The sequence below is a fragment of the Protomyctophum bolini genome (assembly GCF_963924005.1).
Source record: "Protomyctophum bolini genome assembly, chromosome: 8".
In the NCBI taxonomy this organism is placed as follows: domain Eukaryota; kingdom Metazoa; phylum Chordata; class Actinopteri; order Myctophiformes; family Myctophidae; genus Protomyctophum; species Protomyctophum bolini.
The window spans coordinates 14,898,928-14,922,999 of NC_137869.1; the positions used below are offsets into that span (position 1 = coordinate 14,898,928).

The 24,072-nt window shown below is 45.5% G+C and overlaps 1 protein-coding gene across 8 annotated transcripts in view; it reads left to right on the top strand.

Annotated features, from left to right (window-relative positions):
* palld (palladin, cytoskeletal associated protein) overlaps window positions 1–24,072 on the top strand; it is a 105,135-nt gene that overhangs the window by 24,690 nt on the left and 56,373 nt on the right. For 7 of the 8 annotated variants that reach the window (XM_080771191.1, XM_080771193.1, XM_080771194.1 and 4 more), the window contains 5 exons: window positions 18,170–18,345; window positions 18,864–18,924; window positions 19,718–19,811; window positions 21,074–21,142; window positions 23,387–23,528. In XM_080771191.1, the coding sequence (XP_080627317.1) occupies window positions 18,170–18,345; window positions 18,864–18,924; window positions 19,718–19,811; window positions 21,074–21,142; window positions 23,387–23,528 (542 nt within the window). Of the gene's footprint in view, window positions 1–18,169; window positions 18,346–18,863; window positions 18,925–19,717; window positions 19,812–20,007; window positions 20,040–21,073; window positions 21,143–23,386; window positions 23,529–24,072 lie in introns of those variants that run through there. The other variant, XM_080771198.1, reaches the window with a different exon arrangement.

The window sequence follows — 24,072 nt, forward strand, 5'->3', positions numbered from 1 at the left end:
TATAATTTATATAATATATGACTAGAGAAACACATTGCATTTTGTTGCGATGTGAACTTGTAGATCAGCAATTTTTTAAATGGGGCTTTTAAGCAATTTTGTTGTTCTGCGTGTGAGAGAAATAGATGGTCAGATAGGAGCCACATAGAGAAATAGATGGTCAGATAGGAGCCACATAGAGAAATAGATGGTCAGATAGGAGCCACATAGAGAAATAGATGGTCAGATAGGAGCCACATAGAGAGAAATAGATGGTCAGATAGGAGCCACATAGGGAGAAATAGATGGTCAGATAGGAGCCACATAGAGAAATAGATGGTCAGATAGGAGCCACATAGAGAAATAGATGGTCAGATAGGAGCCACATAGAGAAATAGATGGTCAGATAGGAGCCACATAGAGAAATAGATGGTCAGATAGGAGCCACATAGAGAGAAATAGATGGTCAGATAGGAGCCACATAGAGAGAAATAGATGGTCAGATAGGAGCCACATAGAGAGAAATAGATGGTCAGATAGGAGCCACATAGAGCCAACCTCCATTCTTTTGTAAGGAGATATTTGGTCTGCAAAGTTGGTCATGTGGTTGAGATTTCATTTGTCGAGTCCGGTTGGGGATTATACGGGTCCATGAGAAGAACCTCTCTCTCTCTCCGTGTGTGTATGTGTGTGTGTGTGTGTGTGTGTGTGTGTGTGTGTGTGTGTGTGTGTGTGTGTGTGACTTACAGGAGACAGAAGGACAGTTATTTAAATCAGTGAGATTCTGAAAGTGTGCATGAACTGCCTACTGTAGTAAGCCTACTGTATGATGGTTTAATTATTAGTGGAGCAAATGTTGACAAATTTATGTTCTTAGTCTTGCTGTAGTGTGTGTGTGTGTGTGTGTGTGTGTGTGTGTGTGTGTGTGTGTGTGTGTGTGTGTGTGTGTGTGTGTGTGACGTGCACGTGTGTGTGCAATCATCCGTGAGTTCTGCTTTTATAGTTCAGCTGCTGTACATGTGTCTGTCACTATCTCTGTGGATTCTCCTTCTATCTGTGCACAAACGCGCAAGCGCGCGCGCGCGCACACACACACACACACACACACACACACACACTTGAGACTTGAGACTACTTTGCTGTTATTGCTGTTAGAATCTGTCATGAGAGATTAGGGCCATGGAACCCCATAACTCCAACAGTGTACCTTTATGGGTCCTTTTGGTTCTATTCATACACTCTCAGTTACAAATATGTAAGGGTCCATTGGGTTCCTAACCATCAATTAGCCGCATGGGTACCTCCAGAGAACCTCCTCAAGGAGTAAATATGTAAGGGTCCATGTGGTTCCTAACCATCAATTAGCTGCAGGGTACCTCCAGAGAACCTCCTCAAGGAGCCAACTTGGAGAACCACTATAAACAAAGCTTGCCAAGGCAGCTCGAGAGGTCCACAGAAAATGTGTCGTTTCGACTTTTGGACTTCCGGGGGTCTTTTAGCTGTCCTCTATCTGCAATATTGCTGTGAACTTTGACCTGTGATCCTGAGCACTGATATGAGTGGCCACTCAACCATCGAATGGCTTCTTCTTGTCATCTTGCACCAAGAGCTGTCTGAACTTCACAATCACAATACACATTATTGGTCAAGCTAAGCCTGTAATGTGACACTGTTGGTTGGTCCATAATGGGAAAAAAGTTCCCGGTCAAGGTTTATTATAGCATCAGGCAGATGAAAAACATGAATGCTCTATATTATTATATCTAAGCAATATGACAAATATTTTCTCAGGCTGGGAAAAATATATATTTCCCACCTGAATTATTATTATCATCATTATCATCATCATTATTATTATTATTATAGCCAAGCTTGCGCCTAACCGCATACCTGAATGGGACTGGGTGTTACAATTAGTTTTTATCCTCAGAAACATCAGAAACAAAAGAGTTGGGTGAGGCAATGTCTAACAGTAAGTGCAGCGAATTACTGGTTTGGTACGTATATGTTGCACCAGAGCCTGTCATTAGCGTGACAATGAACAAAGTTTATCCAAGACTCCATGACATCTCTGGCGTCCACCATTGGGCAGGTGATTCACAGGTTTCACACAAAAATCCTCTTCCCTGAACCAGGCCTGGTGGTGGGTGGAAGGAGCCATGGTCAGGGTCGGATTTACCCTCCCCAGGGCCCCCGGGCTAGACACAATTTCAGGGCCACCCTGGGCTGTGCGGTGCATTTCAGTCGCAAGCAGCTTGACCGGAAGAAAATTGGCGTATTTTGTTCTAATTTCACTGTAATTTTGGGCTACCCAGCCCCCCCAGAAGAGAAAGGCAGGCAGGCAGGCAGGCAGGCAGGCAGGCAGGCAGGCAGGCAGGCAGGCAGGCAGGCAGGCAGGCAGGCAAGCAGGCAGGCAGGCAGGAAGGCAGGCAGGCAGTCAGGCAAGCAGGCAGGCAGGCAGGCAGGCAGGAAGGCAGACTAGTCTCTGAATGCAGGCTGCCATGCACAGCGATATTGGCAGGGGTTTCCACAGCTACCCCACAACACAGCGTCACTGTCTGAGCAGAAGCTCTCAATGTTTTAACCATAATACTAAATGTACAATAACTAAACATAGATCTCACTTGAATTGGATTGCAATACTACAAAAAAAAAAATGGGTCTAGCCCACCCTAGCCCAAAGGTAAGTCTGCCTCTGGCCAAGGGTTTCACTGGGGTCGTCAGGTGGGTGCCCTCCATCTTCGGTGTTTCATTGACTTAGGCCCACGATACCTCAAGAGGGTTCAACAGCAACTCCTGGCGTCCTAGGTGTGCCCCCCTCCGCACCTAACCCCTCACCATGACTGTACGGTTTTACTAAATTACACCTCAACTTTAGCAACTCCTACCGCAAAAGGGGTTATCGACGGGTGAGACAGTGACTTACTCAAGCATATATGAAACATTTATTAAACTCACACATTATTTTCAGGCAGTTTCAACTAGTTTCAGCTAGGTAATCGACAGCTCCACAACACCCGTCAAAACAACAATGTCCATCATCCTTCTCACTGCGGCCAATCCACACATGCGCAAATACGCCAACCCTTTGCGTGACCACTACTGCCACGAGATGTCACTCTTACACCACTCAATACAAAATAGAAAAAGAAATAGCAAACATAGCAAGAAAATGTCTACATCAAAATGGGATAAAACCACACAATGACCTAGGCGTCATTTCAGAGCACAGCTGTTGTCTCTCCTCCTGGCCTCCACTGGCTCTGGATATTATTATTATTATTATAAATGCATACGATGCATTAAGTAGTATTTTAGTATAATAAATGGCTGCAATGAGGAGCTTACATATTTTCTGCAGAGACTGCAGAGAATGTAAAAAAAACATGTTTTTAAAAAGGCTTACATGTACCAGATAAATTACAGCGTGCACACTTCCAGCCCTCAGAACTGTAAAGGAACCCCTGTCTATGTTGCATTTGCATGAATTGAGAGACTTGACTGCGGTGGATAATAAAAACCAACATGGCTGGCCAGAGAGTCCGGACAATTTGACTTGAAGCTATAGTTTATAATTAGGAATAAAAGAGATGCCACTCATTTTGGTCCAGTTGCACTTTGGTTGACTTCTGCGGTCAACTCTGTAGCCCCAGAGAGAACACGCATGGCTGGCTGCACGGCCAGATGAAAAGTAACTCATACATTTATTTAAGTAGGCTACTGTACTTAAATACAATTGAGGAGGTATTGTTTACTTTAATATTTCCAGTTTGCAGTACTTTTACTTCTACTCCACTACACTTCAGAGGAAATATTGTAATTATTTGAAAACTTTAGTTATTAGTTACTTTGTAGATTTGAATTCTTATAACAAAACACCCACTTCAACCCTATATACATTTCCAACATTTGAAAATAGTAGATCTACAAGTTCACAATGTGTTTTTGTGGAAAAAGCTAAGAGACCCTTCGGCTGGACAGTTTGTATAGCAAAAGCTAAATAAGTTAAGAGACCCTTCAATTGTAGCGTTTGTAGCAAAAGCTTGTAAATATCTAACAACCACACAGAATAACTGTGATGTGACAATACATTCTGATTCTGATGTGTCCTCCCGCGATAGGATTGCTTATTCATGAGCTAACTTCCAGTTAAGGCCCCTTGAATAAGGCACCTCATTTTAAAATACCCTTATTGGCACTAATGGACAGAGACTGAAACAATCGTAGCAGTCAATGTGTTAAGTACATTTTGATTTCAATACTTTTGTACTTTTACTCAAGTACATTTTGAATTCCGGACTTTTACTTGTAACAGAGTATTCTTTTTTACATTGCAGTATTGATAGTAAATCATTTTTGTACTTTTCCACTAGTGGACATGTCGGAGACACACGCATGTTTCACGGCAAGCGGGCCTCCGGCATGCATTCCACACATCTCCTAAATGATGCTCCAACTAGCGGCTTCGGCTATCCTCTGCTGCTGTCACGCTTTTTCTATCGTCAAGGTCGTGTTCATTATTAAACCCTGCGTCTTCCTCTTCTTGTCTGCTGCTGGCCTCCGCTCTTTTTTGGGGTTTGTGGTGAAAACCGAGCCTCGTTTCATAAAAACTTTCCATCAACAGCAGCAAATAACAACAGGGTCATACGAGGAGACTGTGGCCCTCGGCACGCATGCCAGAGGCCAGGGCAGAATGCACTGCTTTGGTCTCGCCTGCACAGAACTCTTCTTGCTTCTTCTGTTTCTATGTGGTGCAGGGGGTTTTCTAATTATTATTAACCTCCCCCCTCTAACTGCAGACCCCTACTGGTTGGTCGAGGTAAGGCTGTATAGATTACACCAGTGATTATCAATCTTTTGAGTTTCAAGACCTCCAGTTTGATATGCATTAAGCCACGGCTCCATATTTGATCATTCTTTTTCATCTTTGGGACCCCAGTCTATGCTGTAAAAGCCTCAAGGTTAATGCAATTCTGAGAGTGTACAAATGGAACCAAATGGACCCATTTGGGCCTAGCGGTGGTCCCCCGATCTGACGAGAAACAGTGGTGTATACCACATGTCTCCTCTGATACGTTAACTTGTCATCCACTGCTCTTAGCCAGAAGATGGGAGATATTCCCCTTCTGATTTGTCACCCATAAAGGCTGAACGCACAGTATAGGATTTGAACCCATAGGGCTCTGACATATGCCACACCTTACCCGCCAGCATTAACCACAATCCGTGAATTCCGCATTTAGGAGCTGTAGGTGTGCTTTCCCTATATCTACTGTTTTTGAATAGCCAACGCAAACATCTAAAATTACACAGATGCCTCCACGCCACGGTTTTATGGGTTAAAGTTGAGATGAAATGAAAATATTGAGGACCTGTACGGTAACAATTGCACAAACTAAATTACAAATCAATTTCTTTGTATTCTCATATGAAAATCAAATCATGTATTCCTGTACTTCCTGTACAACAATTTATGAGGTGATTACGTAGGCTTGAACAAACCAATTTCAACTCTTATCATGACATCCACTCATCAATCGTTTTAATAGTAATTATCCATGTTTGTTGCGACTGTAGGTCGTAGATTACTATGAAAACCTGCAAAGCAAAAACTATAGCTCTCAACAGGCCCGAAAATTAAGGCCCGGCCCTACCTGGGCCCTCATCAAACCCTGTACACTCAAGACACTGCCCCGCTGCCACCCTTAGATCTCCATGGAGCTGACCTGTTCTGACATTCCATATGTTGATCTGACCTCATCAAACCCTGTACACTCAAGATCCGCTCCATATATGGCCAGTACAGAATTCAGTCCATATGTTGATCTGACCCCACCATGCCAAAGCACCAGTGCTCGCCCAGCAGTCTGCTGTCACCCAGGCGATGCATGCACGCGACCTCGCCCTTTAGGGGATCAGGGATCTCCATCCCTATTGATGTAACATGATGTCACGAGGCATGACCATGAGTCAACATATAGACACAAACAGCCAGGGTTTTCCTTGTGACGGCACCGTCAATACGGAAGGCATAGGCGGCAGACACACTACGCACCACCAATAACCCAACAATACAGTCCGAACATACCCTTGTGGAACGTACAGCAACCATTTTTATATAGAGCTCTACGACATGGCAACAGGTATGAAAAGCTACATTTACTGCAAAGAAAGAAAGAAAGAAAGAAAGAAAGAAAGAAAGAATAGCTGTGACATAGAATCACAGCCATCTTGAGCCATCAGCTAGTCATCAGCTAGCCATCAGCTAGCTTGAACTTAAAAGGAAATAGCAAACTCACACATAGCCATAGGATAATTTAAGTGACCAAGAGCCACATACATAGCTGTTCATTCCCTGTTACTTACAACTCACTGTCTTCAATGACAGACACAACTCAACATACAAAAGGTTCACATCAGCATTCAATTCCAGAGCCACAAACAGCCACTGAACATGTTGGGCCACTGGGTCCCAAAATGACAGCAATAGTACAACAGCTTAAATCACATTACACACATCACAGCAGCACAACAAAATGTTCCTACCTTGAGCTGACTTCATCAGTTGTGTAAGAGATGGCCAGGGTCAAACCGCCCTTTCTCTAGTTCATCCCCGGATGAGCCCTCCATCGGCGTCTCCAGTGCGCCATCTCCGTTTAGCACCCACTGTGGCGAATGGCACTGATCATCCCCAACATTGTCACCTCAGACTCATGTAATCTGCTGGACAGATGTACAGAACTTTTAAAAGGCAAAAAGTTTGATTTGGTAGGAATTGTGTCCCTTGAGCAGCCATTGCTGCACTGAACAAACTGGATGTTAGAGTCTATACACACCAGGCTGGGGTACAGTATTGGGCTGCAGCGAAGATCAGGGCCTGCGTGGACATTAGCAGTACTGTGGTCCCAAGTACGTTGAGAGGAACACCACAAGCCTCGAGTGCCTGAAAGAAAGAAAGAAAGAAAGAAAGAAATTTACACATCACATACTGTACCTGTATAATGTACAGTACCATGTCACAATAACTCACTATCTTTAACAATAGCCACAACACAACATACACAATACACAGCCCAGTTGCTATCATTGTCCACACAGGACAGCGGAAAGCCACCCGCAATGCAAATTCCATCTGATAGAAGAAGGCGCTCCTGAGTTGGAGCTGCCTCGACACACAATGTTGCAGAACATTCACAACTCAGAGGTCTCGTTCTGTCTTAATCCTCCACAAATCTCTGTGATTGTAATTTTACTATAATCAGCAGTGTCAATTCCTTGTGCCCTGCATTGTGTTTATAAAAAAAGTTATTTGATTTGTGCAATGCATTGTGCGCGATTCCGTTCGCTGTAATATAAATGTATTTCAAGATAGGGCCCTGAGTCTGAGTCTCCATGGTGGTGGAGGTGGTGTACCTCTGTGCCACCAGGATGCCCCGGTGCAGGGCTTTCCAAACCCGTTTATGTAACAGATGGACCTCCATTTCTGTCCCAGTTACTCTTGGTTTACATTGAACTGTGAGTTACAGTAGAGTTGTGTGGGGCATTTGGGTTCAGTGGATCATCAAGGTAACATTTTCCAAACATCCAAACCCAAATCCATTTGATATCATCACATCCCCAAGTACCATGCCATGTTTATTCCCAAGGATGGCAACGGACCAGTTGGGAGTTGGAGGGACTGCAGGTGGGTGTCATGCTAGTAGGAGAGGTTTAGTCACCAGAATAAAGGTGGGTTTATTTGTCATATGATGGTTTTGTACAATAGCAATAGCAGGTCTACAGGCTCACAGCGCGACATACAACACTATCGTACGACGGAGGATAAATTAAGCATCAGGTAGGCAACCAAACACCGGAGTTGCTCCTGGTTACAACATGTATACACTTCACCTATTGTGTCCATGTGGGCGCTAATGTGATTTTGTACCGGCATTGTGCTGCGGTATGCAGCGTGTGAGAGGAAAAGGGTGGCTGCAGAATGCATCCAGTTGTTAAGTGGAGGAAAGAAAATTCCACCAGCCAAGAATTCCATCTAAAGATGATCTCTCCTCCCCCCCCCCCCCCCCCCCACGCCCCGCTTCCTGCCCCGTCGCAGGGCATTGATGGTCATTGAGCACCCCCCCCACCCCCGTGTCTCGCTGCCTGACCACAAGTGACTCAGCCCTCTCTGGTCCCTAAATCCCCCCCACCCCCTGCACCACCCTCTGCACCCCCCCCCCCCCCCCCCCGTGAGCGCCCTAGCTGAAAAATGTGCGCTGTTTAGATGCTGTTAATGGTTGTTTAGAGCCCGTCATCATGTTCAGCACATTCCGCTGAAATAGAGAGGGGATTAAATAAACATTACCAGACATATGTCTGTTTTTAAATGAGTTGACTCGGTAATTATGCATAATGGGCGATCATTAAGGTTGATTAATATGGGGTTTTATTGTTGGGGGGGGGGGGGGGGGGGTTCATGCTTCTCCTCCCCTCGTTGTCAGTGGAGCTGCAGTCCCTCGTCCTCCGGCTCTGGCTTTCATCAAACTGTGCCCAAACAAATTTACATTTCCATGGGCTTTAAATTCCATGCTGAGCCTTTAGAGAGGTAAAAGAGCTGCCGGTTGGTTGGACCTGTGTGTTGCCATAACCAGAATGGAAACTTTGCTCGGAATAAACCCTGCTGTAAAATAAATAAATAAACTCAAACAGTCCTGCATGTGCTCGCAGAGATCCGTGCTGAAATGTTGAATTATATAAGGGGGCATTGTTGCTGTGTGTTTTAGGACTCATGTGGAGCTGTGCCGGAGATGTAGTTGATTTCCTCTGTTTATGGGGCCTCCACGCCGGTTACTGCAGTGGTTGGGGGACCCCCAGGGGTCCTTAAGGGGGTTCCAGGGGTACCTCAGCTAATTTATATTTTACTCTGAAATGTGTACACATATAACCAAATGGACCCTTACGAGTCCATGAAATTAGAAGGTTTGAGAACCACTGAGTTACTGAATATACAGTACCCCTACTCCCCCCTCCCCACACACACACACACACACACACACACACGCGCACAGTGCACACACAGACAGTGTCTTCATGCTCGACACATACACAAACGCGCACACACACACAAGTCACGACCAAAAACCTGTGTAGACAGACAGACAGACAGACAGACAGACAGACAGACAGACAGACAGACAGACAGACAGACAGACAGACAGACAGACAGACTGATAGACAGACAGACAGACAGACAGACCCACAGTGCACTTGCCTCAACCAGGGCTCCCTGACTCACATAGCAGTATACTGTATGCATCAGAGCAACCGCAGCCAGGCTGTGCACATATTGGTATAATGATGTCATGTTTTACACTAAGCCTGTTGGTGTTATATTTAAAATGCTCCCCGGAACATATCTAAATGATTTGAGAGGGAGGGAGGGAGGGAGGGAGGGAGAGAGAGAGAGAGGTTTGTGTATTGTGGTCTGTATAGTGTGGCATCATGCTTCAAACTGGCAGCATATGGTAATGGTACCCGTAGGCTGCAGTGATTGATACGGGGTGTGACTCAAAGCAAAGCCATGATGAGACCCTTGATTTCTGATTCCTAGCAGACGCGGCAATAAGCCCACCAGCTTGTTTCCCTTTCTCCTGTCTGCCTGTAATCTGAGAAATGGATTTGCAAACCACACACAGCCATTATTATTGCTTTGCTCAAACGACCAGAGGCAGAGGGTGATTTATACTCGGGTCTCGTCGGTGCACGTGTGTCACTCACAGCTTATAGACCTATTCCCACCAAAGTATATTAAAATAAAGCTTTCACGCTATATCAGTTCTCCAATGACACGGCCTGGCGGTGTACAGTATGTACTGTACTGTAGCAGAGTAGCAGAGTAGTGTTGCCTGAAGCCCAGCCAGGAGCCTAATATCTCCCTTGGCCAGAGGAAGGGAGGGATTCCCCTTTGGATGAGCGGCAGATGTTTGGTTTGCGATGGTTATTATGGGCAGGCATAATAGAGGAGAGGATGGCCCCAGTTCTCTCTGTCCCCCTATAGCTGCCTCTAGGGCTGACATGACTCTCTGTCCCCCTATAGCTGCCTCTAGGGCTGACATGACTCTCTGTCCCCTATAGCTGCCTCTAGGGCTGACATGACTCTGTCCCCCTATAGCTGCCTCTAGGGCTGACATGACTCTGTCCCCCTATAGCTGCCTCTAGGGCTGACATGACTCTCTGTCCCCCTATAGCTGCCTCTAGGGCTGACATGACTCTCTGTCCCCCCCATAGCTGCCTCTAGGGCTGACATGACTCTGTCCCCCTATAGCTGCCTCTAGGGCTGACATGACTCTGTCCCCCTATAGCTGCCTCTAGGGCTGACATGACTCTCTGTCCCCCTATAGCTGCCTCTAGGGCTGACATGACTCTCTGTCCCCCCCATAGCTGCCTCTAGGGCTGACATGACTCTCTGTCCCCCTATAGCTGCCTCTAGGGCTGACATGACTCTCTGTCCCCCCCATAGCTGCCTCTAGGGCTGACATGACTCTCTGTCCCCCTATAGCTGCCTCTAGGGCTGACATGACTCTGTCCCCCTATAGCTGCCTCTAGGGCTGACATGACTCTGTCCTCCTATAGCTGCCTCTATAGGGCTGACATGACTCTGTCCCCTATAGCTGCTTCTAGGGCTGACATGACTCTGTCCCCCTATAGCTGCCTCTAGGGCTGACATGACTCTGTCCTCCTATAGCTGCCTCTATAGGGCTGACATGACTCTGTCCCCTATAGCTGCTTCTAGGGCTGACATGACTCTGTCCCTATAGCTGCCTCTAGGGCTGACATGACTCTGTCCCCTATAGCTGCTTCTAGGGCTGACATGACTCTCTGTCCCTTATAGCTGCTTCTAGGGCTGACATGACTCTGTCCCCCTATAGCTGCCTCTAGGGCTGACATGACTCTGTCCTCCTATAGCTGCCTCTATAGGGCTGACATGACTCTGTCCCCTATAGCTGCTTCTAGGGCTGACATGACTCTGTCCCTATAGCTGCCTCTAGGGCTGACATGACTCTGTCCCCTATAGCTGCTTCTAGGGCTGACATGACTCTCTGTCCCTATAGCTGCCTCTAGGGCTGACATGACTCTGTCCCCTATAGCTGCCTCTAGGGCTGACATGACTCTCTGTCCCTATAGCTGCCTCTAGGGCTGACATGACTCTGTCCCCCTATAGCTGCCTCTAGGGCTGACATGACTCTCTGTCCCTCTATAGCAGTGGTAACCAACCTTTTCAAGCCCAAGAGCCCATTTTATTCCCAATTGTAAGCCAAGATCTACCACTAAAACGTGTTAGAAAAAACACTTGTTTTTTTGCTATTTCTGACAGGCTCAATGCATGTGCACACATCCACACAAAGACTAAAGCTTAAATTAGAATAAATACTTATAGTAAGTTATATTATCAATGTCAAATAATATTAAGACAAATTAGAAATAATTAGTATTAGAAATATTTTGTTTCTCATTTCAATGAATATTCACATTGGCAGATGTTCAAATGACATAGGCATAACATGACCATATATATTTGCACAGATATGGTGACATACTCTCAGGGTCAGCCCACCTTTAATGAGACTGCTGTGACTGCACTTTATCTGCAAGCGTTTTGAAATCTGGTTCATATTTAGTGATTGCCAGTCTGAGGGTGTCATTAAGATGTGAGTCAGTCATACGAGTTCTAAACTTGGATTTTATTATTTTCATTTGTGAAAAGGCCATTTCACATAAGTACGTGCAACCAAAGTAGGCATGCAGCTTCAGTGCACACGACACAATCAGGGGATACTTCTCTGCTCACAAGAGACCAAAATTCCTTCTCTTTAGCTCTGACCTGCAGGTGACAGTCACTTACTAATCCAATAATCTCCATTTAAATATCTGAAGTTAATGCAAACACATCCTGCATTTTATCGGACAGCAGTTCAATGACAGTAGGCTCAGTAAAGAGGAAAGGGTTTGATACAAAAGCAGCTACTTGACTCATGCGTTGTACTTCAACAAGTTTTCATATTTCATATTTATCATATTTTTTGCTCTATGTGTGCATGTGTACAGAATTCAAACTGTAGCATTGATTATTGTCACGGACGGAAGTCATTCTTTCCCTTTGCATATGCCCTGGAGTGCACTCGCCTATTAGTTTGCATTGCAGACTGGTATATTCAGTATATTTTTCTCATTTTTATATTTTTGTTGTTGCTACGCACAGTGCGCAGCAGTTGAGGAGAACGCAACTATGCATTCCTTTAAGCAACACAACTTCTGCAGCTGCATCCATATGTTTAGAATTTGCATCAATGATCAAATCCCAATAATAAAAAATATTATAACAACGAACAACGAAAACTGAAGGAGCAGCGGCGCTATCTATCTATCTGTGTCTGCAGCCTGTCACGAGCCCCGTAATGAACGCACGTTGTTCCGTATTTTAATGTCGGGTCGGAGAATAAATACAGTATGAATGACGGCGGGATTTATTTGACAACTCTGTCCTGCTTTCTTCACGAGAAGAGAAGAGCGCTCACAGCTGCTAATATGGTACCTGTCAGTTCGCTTTACGGCTTGTGTAGTGTAGTATGTGAACCTGGGTCTGGGAAGCTCAGAGCTGCAGCCATTGGCTCATGATACGAGCACACGACCAATGGGACAGGTCATTCAGTGTTGCTAAGATACCACCCCTCCCACCACACACGCACACACACCCTTGGACGATGGGGTCTATTCTCAAACTCAGAGCCACAGCGCTCTGCTCAAAATTAATTTGCATGTGACGAGCGGCACTGACATTATTCCAATGGGTCTAACACTTCGCGATCGACTGGAAACGTTCCCGCGATCGACTGGTAGATCGCGAACCCCGGGTTGGTTACCCCTGCTCTATAGCATGCCACGCGGTGGATAAGCCCCTCCGTGCTTTTGTCACGAACAAGCCCCCTCCCCCCCCCCCCCCCCACCACCATTTCTCCCCTTAGGCCTGATCTGTTTCCTATCATTTAACACACCGGCGTCTGACTGCACAGCGAGAGCCGGCCAAGTTTCCGTTGTTTCACTGGGTCAGGCGATAAGCCGCAGGAATGGGCCCGCCTGGCTCTATTGTACAGGGAGGTTACAGAGGTGGCGACGGCAGTGCTTTGGAGGCCAGAGAGAGAGAGAGAGAGAGAGAGTGACTAAATCTCCTCTGATCTCTCCACCTGTCACTGCTACTGATGCATTTCTCTACATGATCCAGCTGGTTAATGACTGGGCCTATTATAAATGCGTCCTGTCTGAGCTCGACTGACTCACTCACTTTCTCATTTCCCCGGCGATAATGTACTCTCTACGCTTCTTGCACAAGGCCCATTCATTCTCTTTCTCTGTCTGCATCTCCTTGCCTTATCCCCCACCTACACACACACACACACACACACACCCACACACACCCACACACCCACACACCCACACACACACCCGCCAGGTGTAAATCCCGCAGAATGAAGGGTATGTCTGGGTATTCCAGGCTTGATGAATGGCTTCTCGTGCCCGCAGATTATCCCGCTGTTTGACACCGGAGCGGGTGAAATCGGGTGTAATGGCCACGTAGAGGAATGAGGGGAATTTCTTTTTACACAGCGCTCCATGATATCTGGAATGTCCTTATAGGTCGGACGTCTATAGCGGAACAGCTGTGCTGCCGACATGTTGGCGAATTCCTGCGCCTCCCCTTCTGCCAATGCAAAGGGTGAAAAGGTAAAGTGTGCGTGTGCGCGCGTGAGTGAGAAGTGGTAGCCTGATGTTAGGAACAGGGTTTGGTTTGATCAGGACTCTGTAAAGTTAAGATAAAATAGACAGACAGACAGACTCTTTCCCGGAGCTCCCTCCCATCCCTGCAGAACTCATATGACAGCAGGTGCTTGTTGAGCACTCCTAAGATAATTATGATGGACAAACACCACCCCAGCAGCAGACTGTTTGTGACTAGTGATTCTCAACAATTTTAATTCCAAATGGGCCCTGTTTGATATGCACTCACGGACATGGACTCCCATTTCTCTCTCCATTTCCTGTCAGATTACTTTCATTCTATCAATAAAGGCAGAAAAAAAAGAGAAAAGGAATGAGTTCTCACTCAGTCATTGCTGACTACCATCAGAATATAACAGCGCTTTAACAAAATATAATAGTTTTAACCAAAAAATATACCTTTACACTATACCTTTCATTTACAATCTGTCGTACGGCAGTGTCACACGCTGAAAATAGCCACACTGCGACAAACTGTGGCAAAGTACAAGCTCAAGAGCATCAAAGTATAAATCAGCCCACAGACAGACAAACAGTACTGTAGGTGGTACCGGCCGACAGGCTAGGCCACTGGCCCTGACTTCTCCTGCAGTGGACAGTACAAACAGTACAGTAGGTGGTACTGGCCGACAGGCTAGGCCACTGGCCCCGACTTCTCCTGCAGTGGACAGTACAAACAGTACAGTAGGTGGTACCGGCCGACAGGCTAGGCCACTGGCCCTGACTTCTCCTGCAGTGGACAGTATACAAACAGTACAGTAGGTGGTACCGGCCGACAGGCTAGGCCACTGGCCCTGACTTCTCCTGCAGTGGACAGTATACAAACAGTACAGTAGGTGGTACCGGCCGACAGGCTAGGCCACTGGCCCTGACTTCTCCTGCAGTGGACAGTACAAACAGTACAGTAGGTGGTACCGGCCGAAAGGCTAGGCCACTGGCCCTGACTTCTCCTGCCTGCAAACACAGGCCTCTGACAGAGAAGAAGGGGAGGGGTGCGGTGGGAGGCCTATATTCGAGGGTGTGTCTGCTTTTCCGTGACACCAGGTCATGTCAATGCCTTGGGCCCACTGAGGCTGAGCAGGTACGGAAACACACACACACACACACACACACAAAGGAAGGGCATGCCCGAGTGTGTGTCTGTGTGTGTGTGGGGGCGGGGGGGTTATTCTCATTGAGTTGGATTGGCAGGCCTCCATCACATTCTTTGCAAAGGCCTGTTTAAGTTCAAGTATTTGTCAGGAAGAATAATGGGTGCTGTCTGTCAAACAGGGTTTTATTGAAGAGAACTATCAATCAGTTAACACAGCCTACTGTAAATCACTGCCCCAAAAGCATGCTTATGCAGGGGTGGAAAGTAAATAAGTACATCTACCTAAGTAATAGGCTACTTAAGTAGACATTTGAGGTAATTTTACTCTACTGGAATATTGAAAAATAGAACAATTAACTTCTACTCCTCAACATCTTAGTGAAGAATATTGTACTACAGTGATTTAAAATGTGATGCCAATTCTTTTGTACTTTTACTCAAGTATCATTTTGAATACAGACTTCTTCCACCACAGAGCTTTTGGCAATGGGTAGAACTGTTGACATTTATAGGCTAGTGTACAACAATGATGCTCGCAGATATGGCACGGAGGCCAGCTTGTGTGCAGTTTATCGTTCCAAAGCAAACACTACACCGGATGATTTTACTAATTAGTTCCATCTGTATGATTTAAGGTGTCTTTCCTTTTCAGATTTATACTCTGATAGTATCTACAATATAAGGTTTGAGTAGTGTCAGCACATTAACTCAGAGCAAGCTGATAAATACAACGCTTTGCACAAAATCTTCAGCTTGTTATTTACTGTATAATGTATGCTTAACAGTATTTCAGATAGGTAGAGTAGAGTAGAGAGACAGGAGACCAAGGGTATAAAGAGAGGATAGATTTAAGAGCGAATACGGGCGTTGGATTTGAATCAGGTAAGAGAAGCTATTTATCAGTTTACATTTTATGATGTTCTAGTTTCATTGTCATTTTTGCGTTTCATCACTTTCGATTTCACGTGTTTATCCTGTGTCCTGTATGAGTTCTCTCTCCTGATCAAATTAATATCCCAACCTGAACATTTATATTCTGTTTAGTGTTTACTGAAGATGGGGAGACACACTACTATGGCAATGATTACTATAAGTCTGATAATATAGAGCTATTTAACACAACAAAAACTATATTTAATTATAATAAGTGAAAATTTCAGGGACAGAGATATGATTTGATTTCTTACCAATATTCACCACCTTTCTCACTTTAAGATAAAATTATTGGTTTTGCCCCCTTCAGCTTGGAACTGCCTGGTATGTCCAGTGTTGGGCATCGTTACTTTCTAAAGTAACGTCGTTAGGTTACTGGATTACTGCCCATGAAAAGAATCCCTTACCGTTACAGATTACCTTCTGAGAAAAGTAACAAGTTAGATTATTTTCCGTTATTTTCCGTTACCAGACAATTAAAACCCATTTTTTTATGCTTGCGCAAGTTGGTTACATTGTATTAGCCCTACTGCCTACCGTCAATGCGCCGCATTATCACGGCCCGGTTAAAAACGAGAATGATACACACCATGAACTGACCATAGACAATATCCCCTTTACAGCTCTCTTTATTAACGAATATAAGTCGCCACAATCGCCAGCCTATACACGTAGGACTGGACAGAAAGAGCTAGTGCAGAGAGTACAGACAATACCATACTAGGCTGTTGCGCTGCGCTCTGATGCCCTCTCCACGCCGCGCACCATGGCCCATGAACAACAATAACAACTCCACGTGGACCCACGACGACCCACGTATGAATTAGATAGTTTATAAGAAATGGCACGGCGGCCATCCTTGCAGACAGTGACAGTAACATAATGAGAATCCTGTAGGCTCATGTGTAACCTGTTCATTTTGGGGGGCATCATCAACAACAGCCTGTTGATGATGAATGATACTATGAAACTTAACAATTAATGTACTAGTACTCACCTAATGACGCCGCCACGGAGGATATACCATGTTTAACGTAATTCCAAAATGTTTAGTCTACATTGTTTAAGTCATAGACGCATGCGGTCTTTATGAACTTTGGCTAAAAGCATGTTGTTTTTATTATTCCACCACCCGGCACCACTACCACTGTCATGGTAGCTGGGGCTACAACCGAAACAACTTCCTCTTCCTCTTCAAAATAAAAGCTGCTTGTAACAATATTTTTATTTCTTAAGTGAACTAAAGCCAGGATGTAGTAGACGCAGGATGTATAGTACATGGTATAGTGGGCTTGTAAGGATAAATCACACAGGACAGAAGGCAGGAGAAATAAACTCCGCAGACAGATCGGGGCTTTATTATTTTTAAATCTTGCCAACAGAATGAACAGGGACACATTGTAGTAACGGGATTACTTTGTTGGAAATGTAACTAAGGAACTAACTACTAAATTGCAAAACTAACAAGTTACTTTATTCCGTAAAAGTAGTCCCTTACATAACGCCGTTATTAATAGCGCCGTTACACCCAACACTGGGTATGTCATGGTGGTACTCAATTAGGTCATTGAAGTTCAGTGTGAAGCTATGGTCTGTACGTCATTTATGTATATGAACATTTGACACCAGAAGGTGCTGCGGCAGGTCTTTGTTCATTTCACCTTCACCTCTCATACTTCACTCGCACACACGCACGAATGCACGCTCACGTTAATGTTTAGCATAACTCACCGGCAGAATAAAAACAAAACGACCAAGCAGTTTGTTATGAAGATGAATGAATTATCTCTCAAACTGTCACAGTTGTGACTGAGCACGAGCAGTTTTCACTTCCTGTACATTTCACCCCCTCACACCCCCGCCTCCCCAACGTTGAAGCGCTCGGCCCTCGTGGTAAGAGCGGGGACTGCAGGCGGACCCGTGGATTTATGACGAGGAAACCCTGTGCATCGGGGCTTTAACATTGAGCGCTCGTTTGCACTTCTGCATTGTGTCCACATCGAAATAATGCGGGGGGGGGGGGGGGGGGCTGTCACTCCGGTTCGTTCTCTATCCTCACACAGACGCACGTTGATGCTTATAGGTAGCTAATAGGGGTGTAACAATATAGTAACTGCATCGAAAAATCTATTGTAATTTCAATAATAAAGTATATTGAAATGAAAATTTAATTATGTAAATAATCGATTGTATCAATACTACATTTTTGTGTTTTTTTCAGTTTTCTGTCAAAATAAAGTACTGATCATTAAAAAAATACTACATTTTTGTGCGTGGTATTTAGCAATTTTTAGAAGAAAAAATGTCCAAGTGACTGACGCCGGTCGCTGTGACTCTCACCCCAACGTGCAGGTGGTTCTGCGAGGGTCGCGAGCTGCACAACTCCCCAGACATCCAGATCTGCCGCGATGGTGACCTGCACACGTTGGTGATCACAGAGGCCTTCGAGGACGACACGGGGCGCTACACGTGCGTGGCGTCCAACAGCCTGGGAGCCGACAACACCTCAGCCGAGGTGTACATCGAAGGTCAGAGCCAGCTGCCAGCGGCACACTGTGACTGCAGGACAGAGAGAGACACAGCTCAACACGCTGTTGGTTGTCTTGTTCAGGGTGTTCTGTTCCGTTAGTTCATTTAGCCTATAATGTATGTTTGCCACGTGGCAGCTAGTATGTTTACTATAGGTACTGTATAACCAACTAGCCTACTGTATAATCCGGTGTCTGCCCATAGATCCGAAGTCCCGTTAGTGATAACATAAATTATGTGTCTCATGGAATGCGTAAAAAAGGAGGTACAAGTACTGCAGGCTACATGAAAAAGCTACTAAATTACTAATACTTGTACTACTAGTAATACTAGTACTCCTGGTTATAGAATGCCATAGCTGATTATGCAGCGTAGAATATTAATGACCACATTACTTCCACATACCATCATTAGCACAGCTCTGTAATGTGTCATGTACTGTATGTGATGGTGAAGGTTGTGGTGAATGCCACAATGGAAACCTACATTTCTACATTTCTCTGTTTCCCAAATGCAGGAGCCTCATCGTCAGACTCAGAAGGAGACAGTTCCAAGTCCAGATCAGGAGCCATGCCTCAGTACGTGTGTGCGTGTTCGTGTGCGTGTGTGTGTGTGCATCGATTTTTTAATTATTTTTGAACAAAAGTTTGATCAAAACGTGGGACTCAAAACTGGAATCTGCATTGGAGCCACGAATGTGCCATGGGTCATGTGTACGGTTGTACCCCTGACCCTCTGAACTCTAACCCCCTCGCAGAGCAAGTTAATTGGACCCCGCAGCAGCTAATCAGCCGCGCTGCATGCTTCCATTTAACTGCACCCTTAAACAGCCATTATCCTGGCCCCTGCTAACTACAATCTGTTGTTACCCTGACCCCTGCACACTGGCTACCAACTAGCTAATGAGCGGCCAACAGGGTTAATATGCTACAAAAATGACCCCCATGAATGTCCCCCCTGCACCTGCATACATTAAACTTTGTACCATACGCTCCTTTGGGCTTTCTCTGCATGCCTGACGTCTGTCTCTCTGTCTCGTCTCTCTCTCTCTCTAGCTCTCTGTCTCATCTCTCTCCCTCCCCACTTTACCGGTGGCTTTTACCAGCTTGCATTATTATTGGGACATTTATATTGGTGTTGCATAACTTGTATTATATCACTTCTGTCTCTATCTCTCTCTCTGCTTTCAGTTGTTATCTGCTGTATATCCATCCTCGCTACTCCCTGCTTCACCTCCTATGTTTACACATCAAAGTATCAGCCCTCATGATCCAATGTGATGTCATCTTAATCGCCGCTGAGACTATTTCCGTTTGTCTCTTGATTTTTGTTTTGGCTTGATTTATTCTTCCTCTCTTGTGTTTATGGTAGAGTTCAGAAGAAGACCACCTCGATGTCGTTCACCATCCGCTCATCTTCACCCCGGACCACTCTGGTGCAGGCCATGTCTCAGCCCCCACAGAGGGTAAGAACACACTGCAATACCACTCTGGTGCAGGCCATGTCTCAGCCCCCACAGAGGGTAAGAACACACTGCAATACCACTCTGGTGCAGGCCATGTCTCAGCCCCCACAGAGGGTAAGAACACACTGCAATACCACTCTGGTGCAGGCCATGTCTCAGCCCCCACAGAGGGTAAGAACACACTGCAATACCACTCTGGTGCAGGCCATGTCTCAGCCCCCACAGAGGGTAAGAACACTCAGTACAGACCATGCTTGCATACCACACTAGGCCATGTCCCTGCTTGCATACCACACTAGGCCATGTCCCTGCTTGTAAAACCACACTAGGCCATGTCCCTGCTTGCATACCATACCACACTAGGCCATGTCCCTGCTTACATACTACACTAGGCCATGTCCCTGCTTACATACGACACTAGGCCATGTCCCTGCTTACATACGACACTAGGCCATGTCCCTGCTTACATACTACACTAGGCCATGTCCCTGCTTACATACTACACTAGGCCATGTCCCTGCTTACATACTACACTAGGCCATGTCCCTGCTTACATACGACACTAGGCCATGTCCCTGCTTACATACTACACTAGGCCATGTCCCTGCTTGTAAGATCACACTGTACAGGCTGCGCCCCGGCTTGTAAGACCACACTGTACAGGCCACGCCCCTGCTTGTAAGACCACACTGTACAGGCCACGCCCCTGCTTGTAAGACCACACTGTACAGGCCACGCCCCTGCTTGTAATACCACACGTTGTATAGGCCACGCCCCTGAACACGGCCAATCGTGTTTGTATGGATGCACGGCAAGCTGGACACACCATATGGTGCATTTTAACCCTTAGACTTGATCAGCATGCAGTTTAATCGTTTAAAACTAGAGGAACGTTATGCTATTGCTAACGAGGAACTGTCCCTGTGAAAGTTTTTTTTTTTTTTTTTTCCTGTTGGGATTCCCCTGCACTGCACTGTGGTGAGGGAGTTGAAGTGCTAATTCTGAAATGATAATCCTGTTGTTGGGATTCTCTTGCACCATGTCTGCACTGTGGTGATAGGGAGTCAACGTTGGGATTCCCTTGCACCATGTCTGCACTGCGGTGACAGGGAGTCAACGTTGGGATTCCCTTGCACCATGTCTGCACTGTGGTGACAGGGAGTCAACACCTGTGTTCATTTTTGTGGTTAAAATATTTTGTCTTTGAGGACCACTGATATAAACACATGGACAGATACTGATATGATCTTCCTGTCTCACAGATGCAGAGTCCAGTCTCCTCACTGTATGGTGGCGACGCACCTCTATCATCAGCACCTGTGTTCACTAAGGTAAGCCTGCTGCTCACACAGCATTCATTTAACCACATGAACCCTAGCATCTCTGTTCTGGGCATGCCATAACAATAGCCAATCTACAAGTTCACAGCCGATTGTAGATCGGCTATTTTCAGCGAAGAGATTTTGTGTAGAGAGAAAAACAAAGTACAGAACTGTCACAGTGTGGTTCTGGAGGTGCAGAATGAACCAGGCACAGGAGTGAATTCAAGTGGTTTTAATTCTCAAAAACACACACTTGGAACAACTAGGACATAACTAGGACTTGGAATAACTAACTAGGGAAACACAAGGAACTAACTGACCACATCATTCACAACAACGAACTGACAAGGAGCTGAAAACACTGGGGCATATATATAGACAAGACTAACTACACACAGGTGAACTGAAACACACAATCAACATTGGGATAGGCTAACAGGCAACAGAACACAGGTGGCTAGGGTGAGTGGGTGACACTAATACAGGGAGGTGAGACAAGGCAGGAGACAGAAAACAAGGCAGACAGGAAATCACAGAACACTACTACAAAATAAGGTACAGAACACAAATACAAGTAATAAGTCCCAAAACACAGACAAAGTCCAAGGGCAGAGGAGTGTAGGTGTAGCCTACCGTGACACAGAACATTGGGGGACCATGGCCAATGACAACCATCCTCACTAGTCACTACATTTCAGTCATCAAAAATAAGTTCTGGATTGCAGCTCCGACCTCCTAAACATTAACTGAAACCCCCGTGACAGGCCTGTGGAAAATGAGGTCCAGCTAAAGCATTTCCCTTTTACACACACACACACACACACACACACACACACACACACACACACACACACACACACACACACACACACACACACACACACACACACACACACACACACACACACACACACACACAACATTAGTAGTCGGTATTGTTGCTTTCACAGGCAGGGGTCAGATAAAACATAGGCTGTGTGGCAAGCCTCCTCCTCCTCCTCCTCCTCCTCTCACAACACTCCCTCCCTTCCTCCCTTCCTCCCTTCCTCCCTCCCTCCATTCCTTCCTCCTTCCCTCCCTCCTGCTCCTCCACCTCTCCTCCAGGTCACGGGGTCTACTGTGACCAGCCAAGGTAGCAGCACTTCCTATGATGGGCAGGCATGTCATAATAGTCTAACATTCAGGGAAAATAGCAGAACTACAAGCTCACAACGTGTGAGACACATTGTGACACGTTGTGAGGTTGTAAATCGTGATATTTTTGACAAAGACATTTGGTGGACCCGGGAAAACAGGAGGAGGCCAAGAACAGACCCCTTGGGGGACCCAGTTCAACTAACTAAATAATTTATAAGGTCTAATTCATTTCATTCATTCATTCATTTTCCACCTCATTACAAAAAAAGTTATATTTTTCTTCCCCATGCGAGAGGATGGGATGATCATCACGCACGCACGCACGCATGCACACAAACTGTACAGTACCACCCTGTACTGTACACAGAGATGGGCAAAATACATTGAAAATGTATTTTGAAACAAAATACAAATACTGGGTAAAAAAATGTATCTAAATACAAAATCCATCTTCCATCTTCCATCCCAGCGAAATACAAATTACAAAATAAAAAAAAGAATTTCAAAAAAGTATTTCAAATACATGTATTTCAAATACTGCCCATCTCTGACTGTACACATACTGTATAGTATCACCCCCAGTGTTCCATAAATAAGATCTTAAGAGTGCGAGAGAGAGAGAGAGCAGCGACTTGTAGCTGCTCATTCACTCTTAAACCAAGTGAAAGAGCTCTTCGTGCCGACAGACACATGTAGCATTCTGGTCCATGTTGAATGGCTGGAAAGGCCACACAATGAAGTACGGCATGCCCACGTCTCGACTACCCCCCCCTTCACGGATGGTTTACTGCCGTTCCGCAACACTAGAGGCTGTCACACAGCTGGCCGGACAGCTGTCCTCCTTCACCGCTGTAGTGACATATAGTCGCTGTAGATGAGGGTCAATGCCTGCTAACCCCCACCTCGCCCTCTCGCTGACGCTGTCACCATCCACTTATCGCTTTCACACTGGTTCTCAAAGTGGATCCTTGAGGGTGTTTGTGGGGGTCATAAAATGAGGAACAGTTATGTTTCTATTGTATAATGTAATACATTATACAATAGCGGGGGGGTGGAGTTAGCTGGCTAAAGCGAATGTGAAATGGTAAATTAACCGTAATTACTGCATTTGTGTAGCTCTTACAGGACACCCAGGCATCCGAGGGCCAGGTGGTGGTCTTGGAGTGCAGGGTGAGGGGAAGCCCCCCACTGCATGTCCGCTGGTCCCGCCAGGGAGAGGAGATCAAGGACTCGCCAGACTTTCGTGTCCTACAGAAAAGTGAGTCTCTCTCTCTCCCCTTCCTTCCGTCTGTCTGTCTGTCTGTCTACAGTACAGTATGTTCTATGGCAGCTCAAACTAAAATAGTCATAACTCTATTAATGTTTTTAAGTCTCACCTTAAGACTCATCTTTTCTCCCTGGCTTTTAATCCTTCTTGTTTTTTAGTCCATTTTATGTTTGCCTTATCTGAGCTCTTTTTTCGTTTTGCTTATTTTAACCTTTCATGCTTATATTTGCTCCCTGCATCATGTCATCATTTCTGATTGTGTTTGTTTGCATTTTGTGTTCTCTACTTGTCTCTGTTTTTTTGCCACTGATCTGTACAGCACTTTGGTCAACCTTGGTTGTTTTAAAGCGTGCGTTATAAGTAAAGTTTGATTTGATTAGATTTAACTCCCTCAAATCTTGACGGATTTACAAACGGGTTGGTTTATTACAAACGTTGTCAACGTGGCTACGATTCAGGATGCTTATCTGCTTAATGTTGTTTTTGATATGAACCTCGTATACAAGCATATAAATATGCAGACGTCTCTGACGTT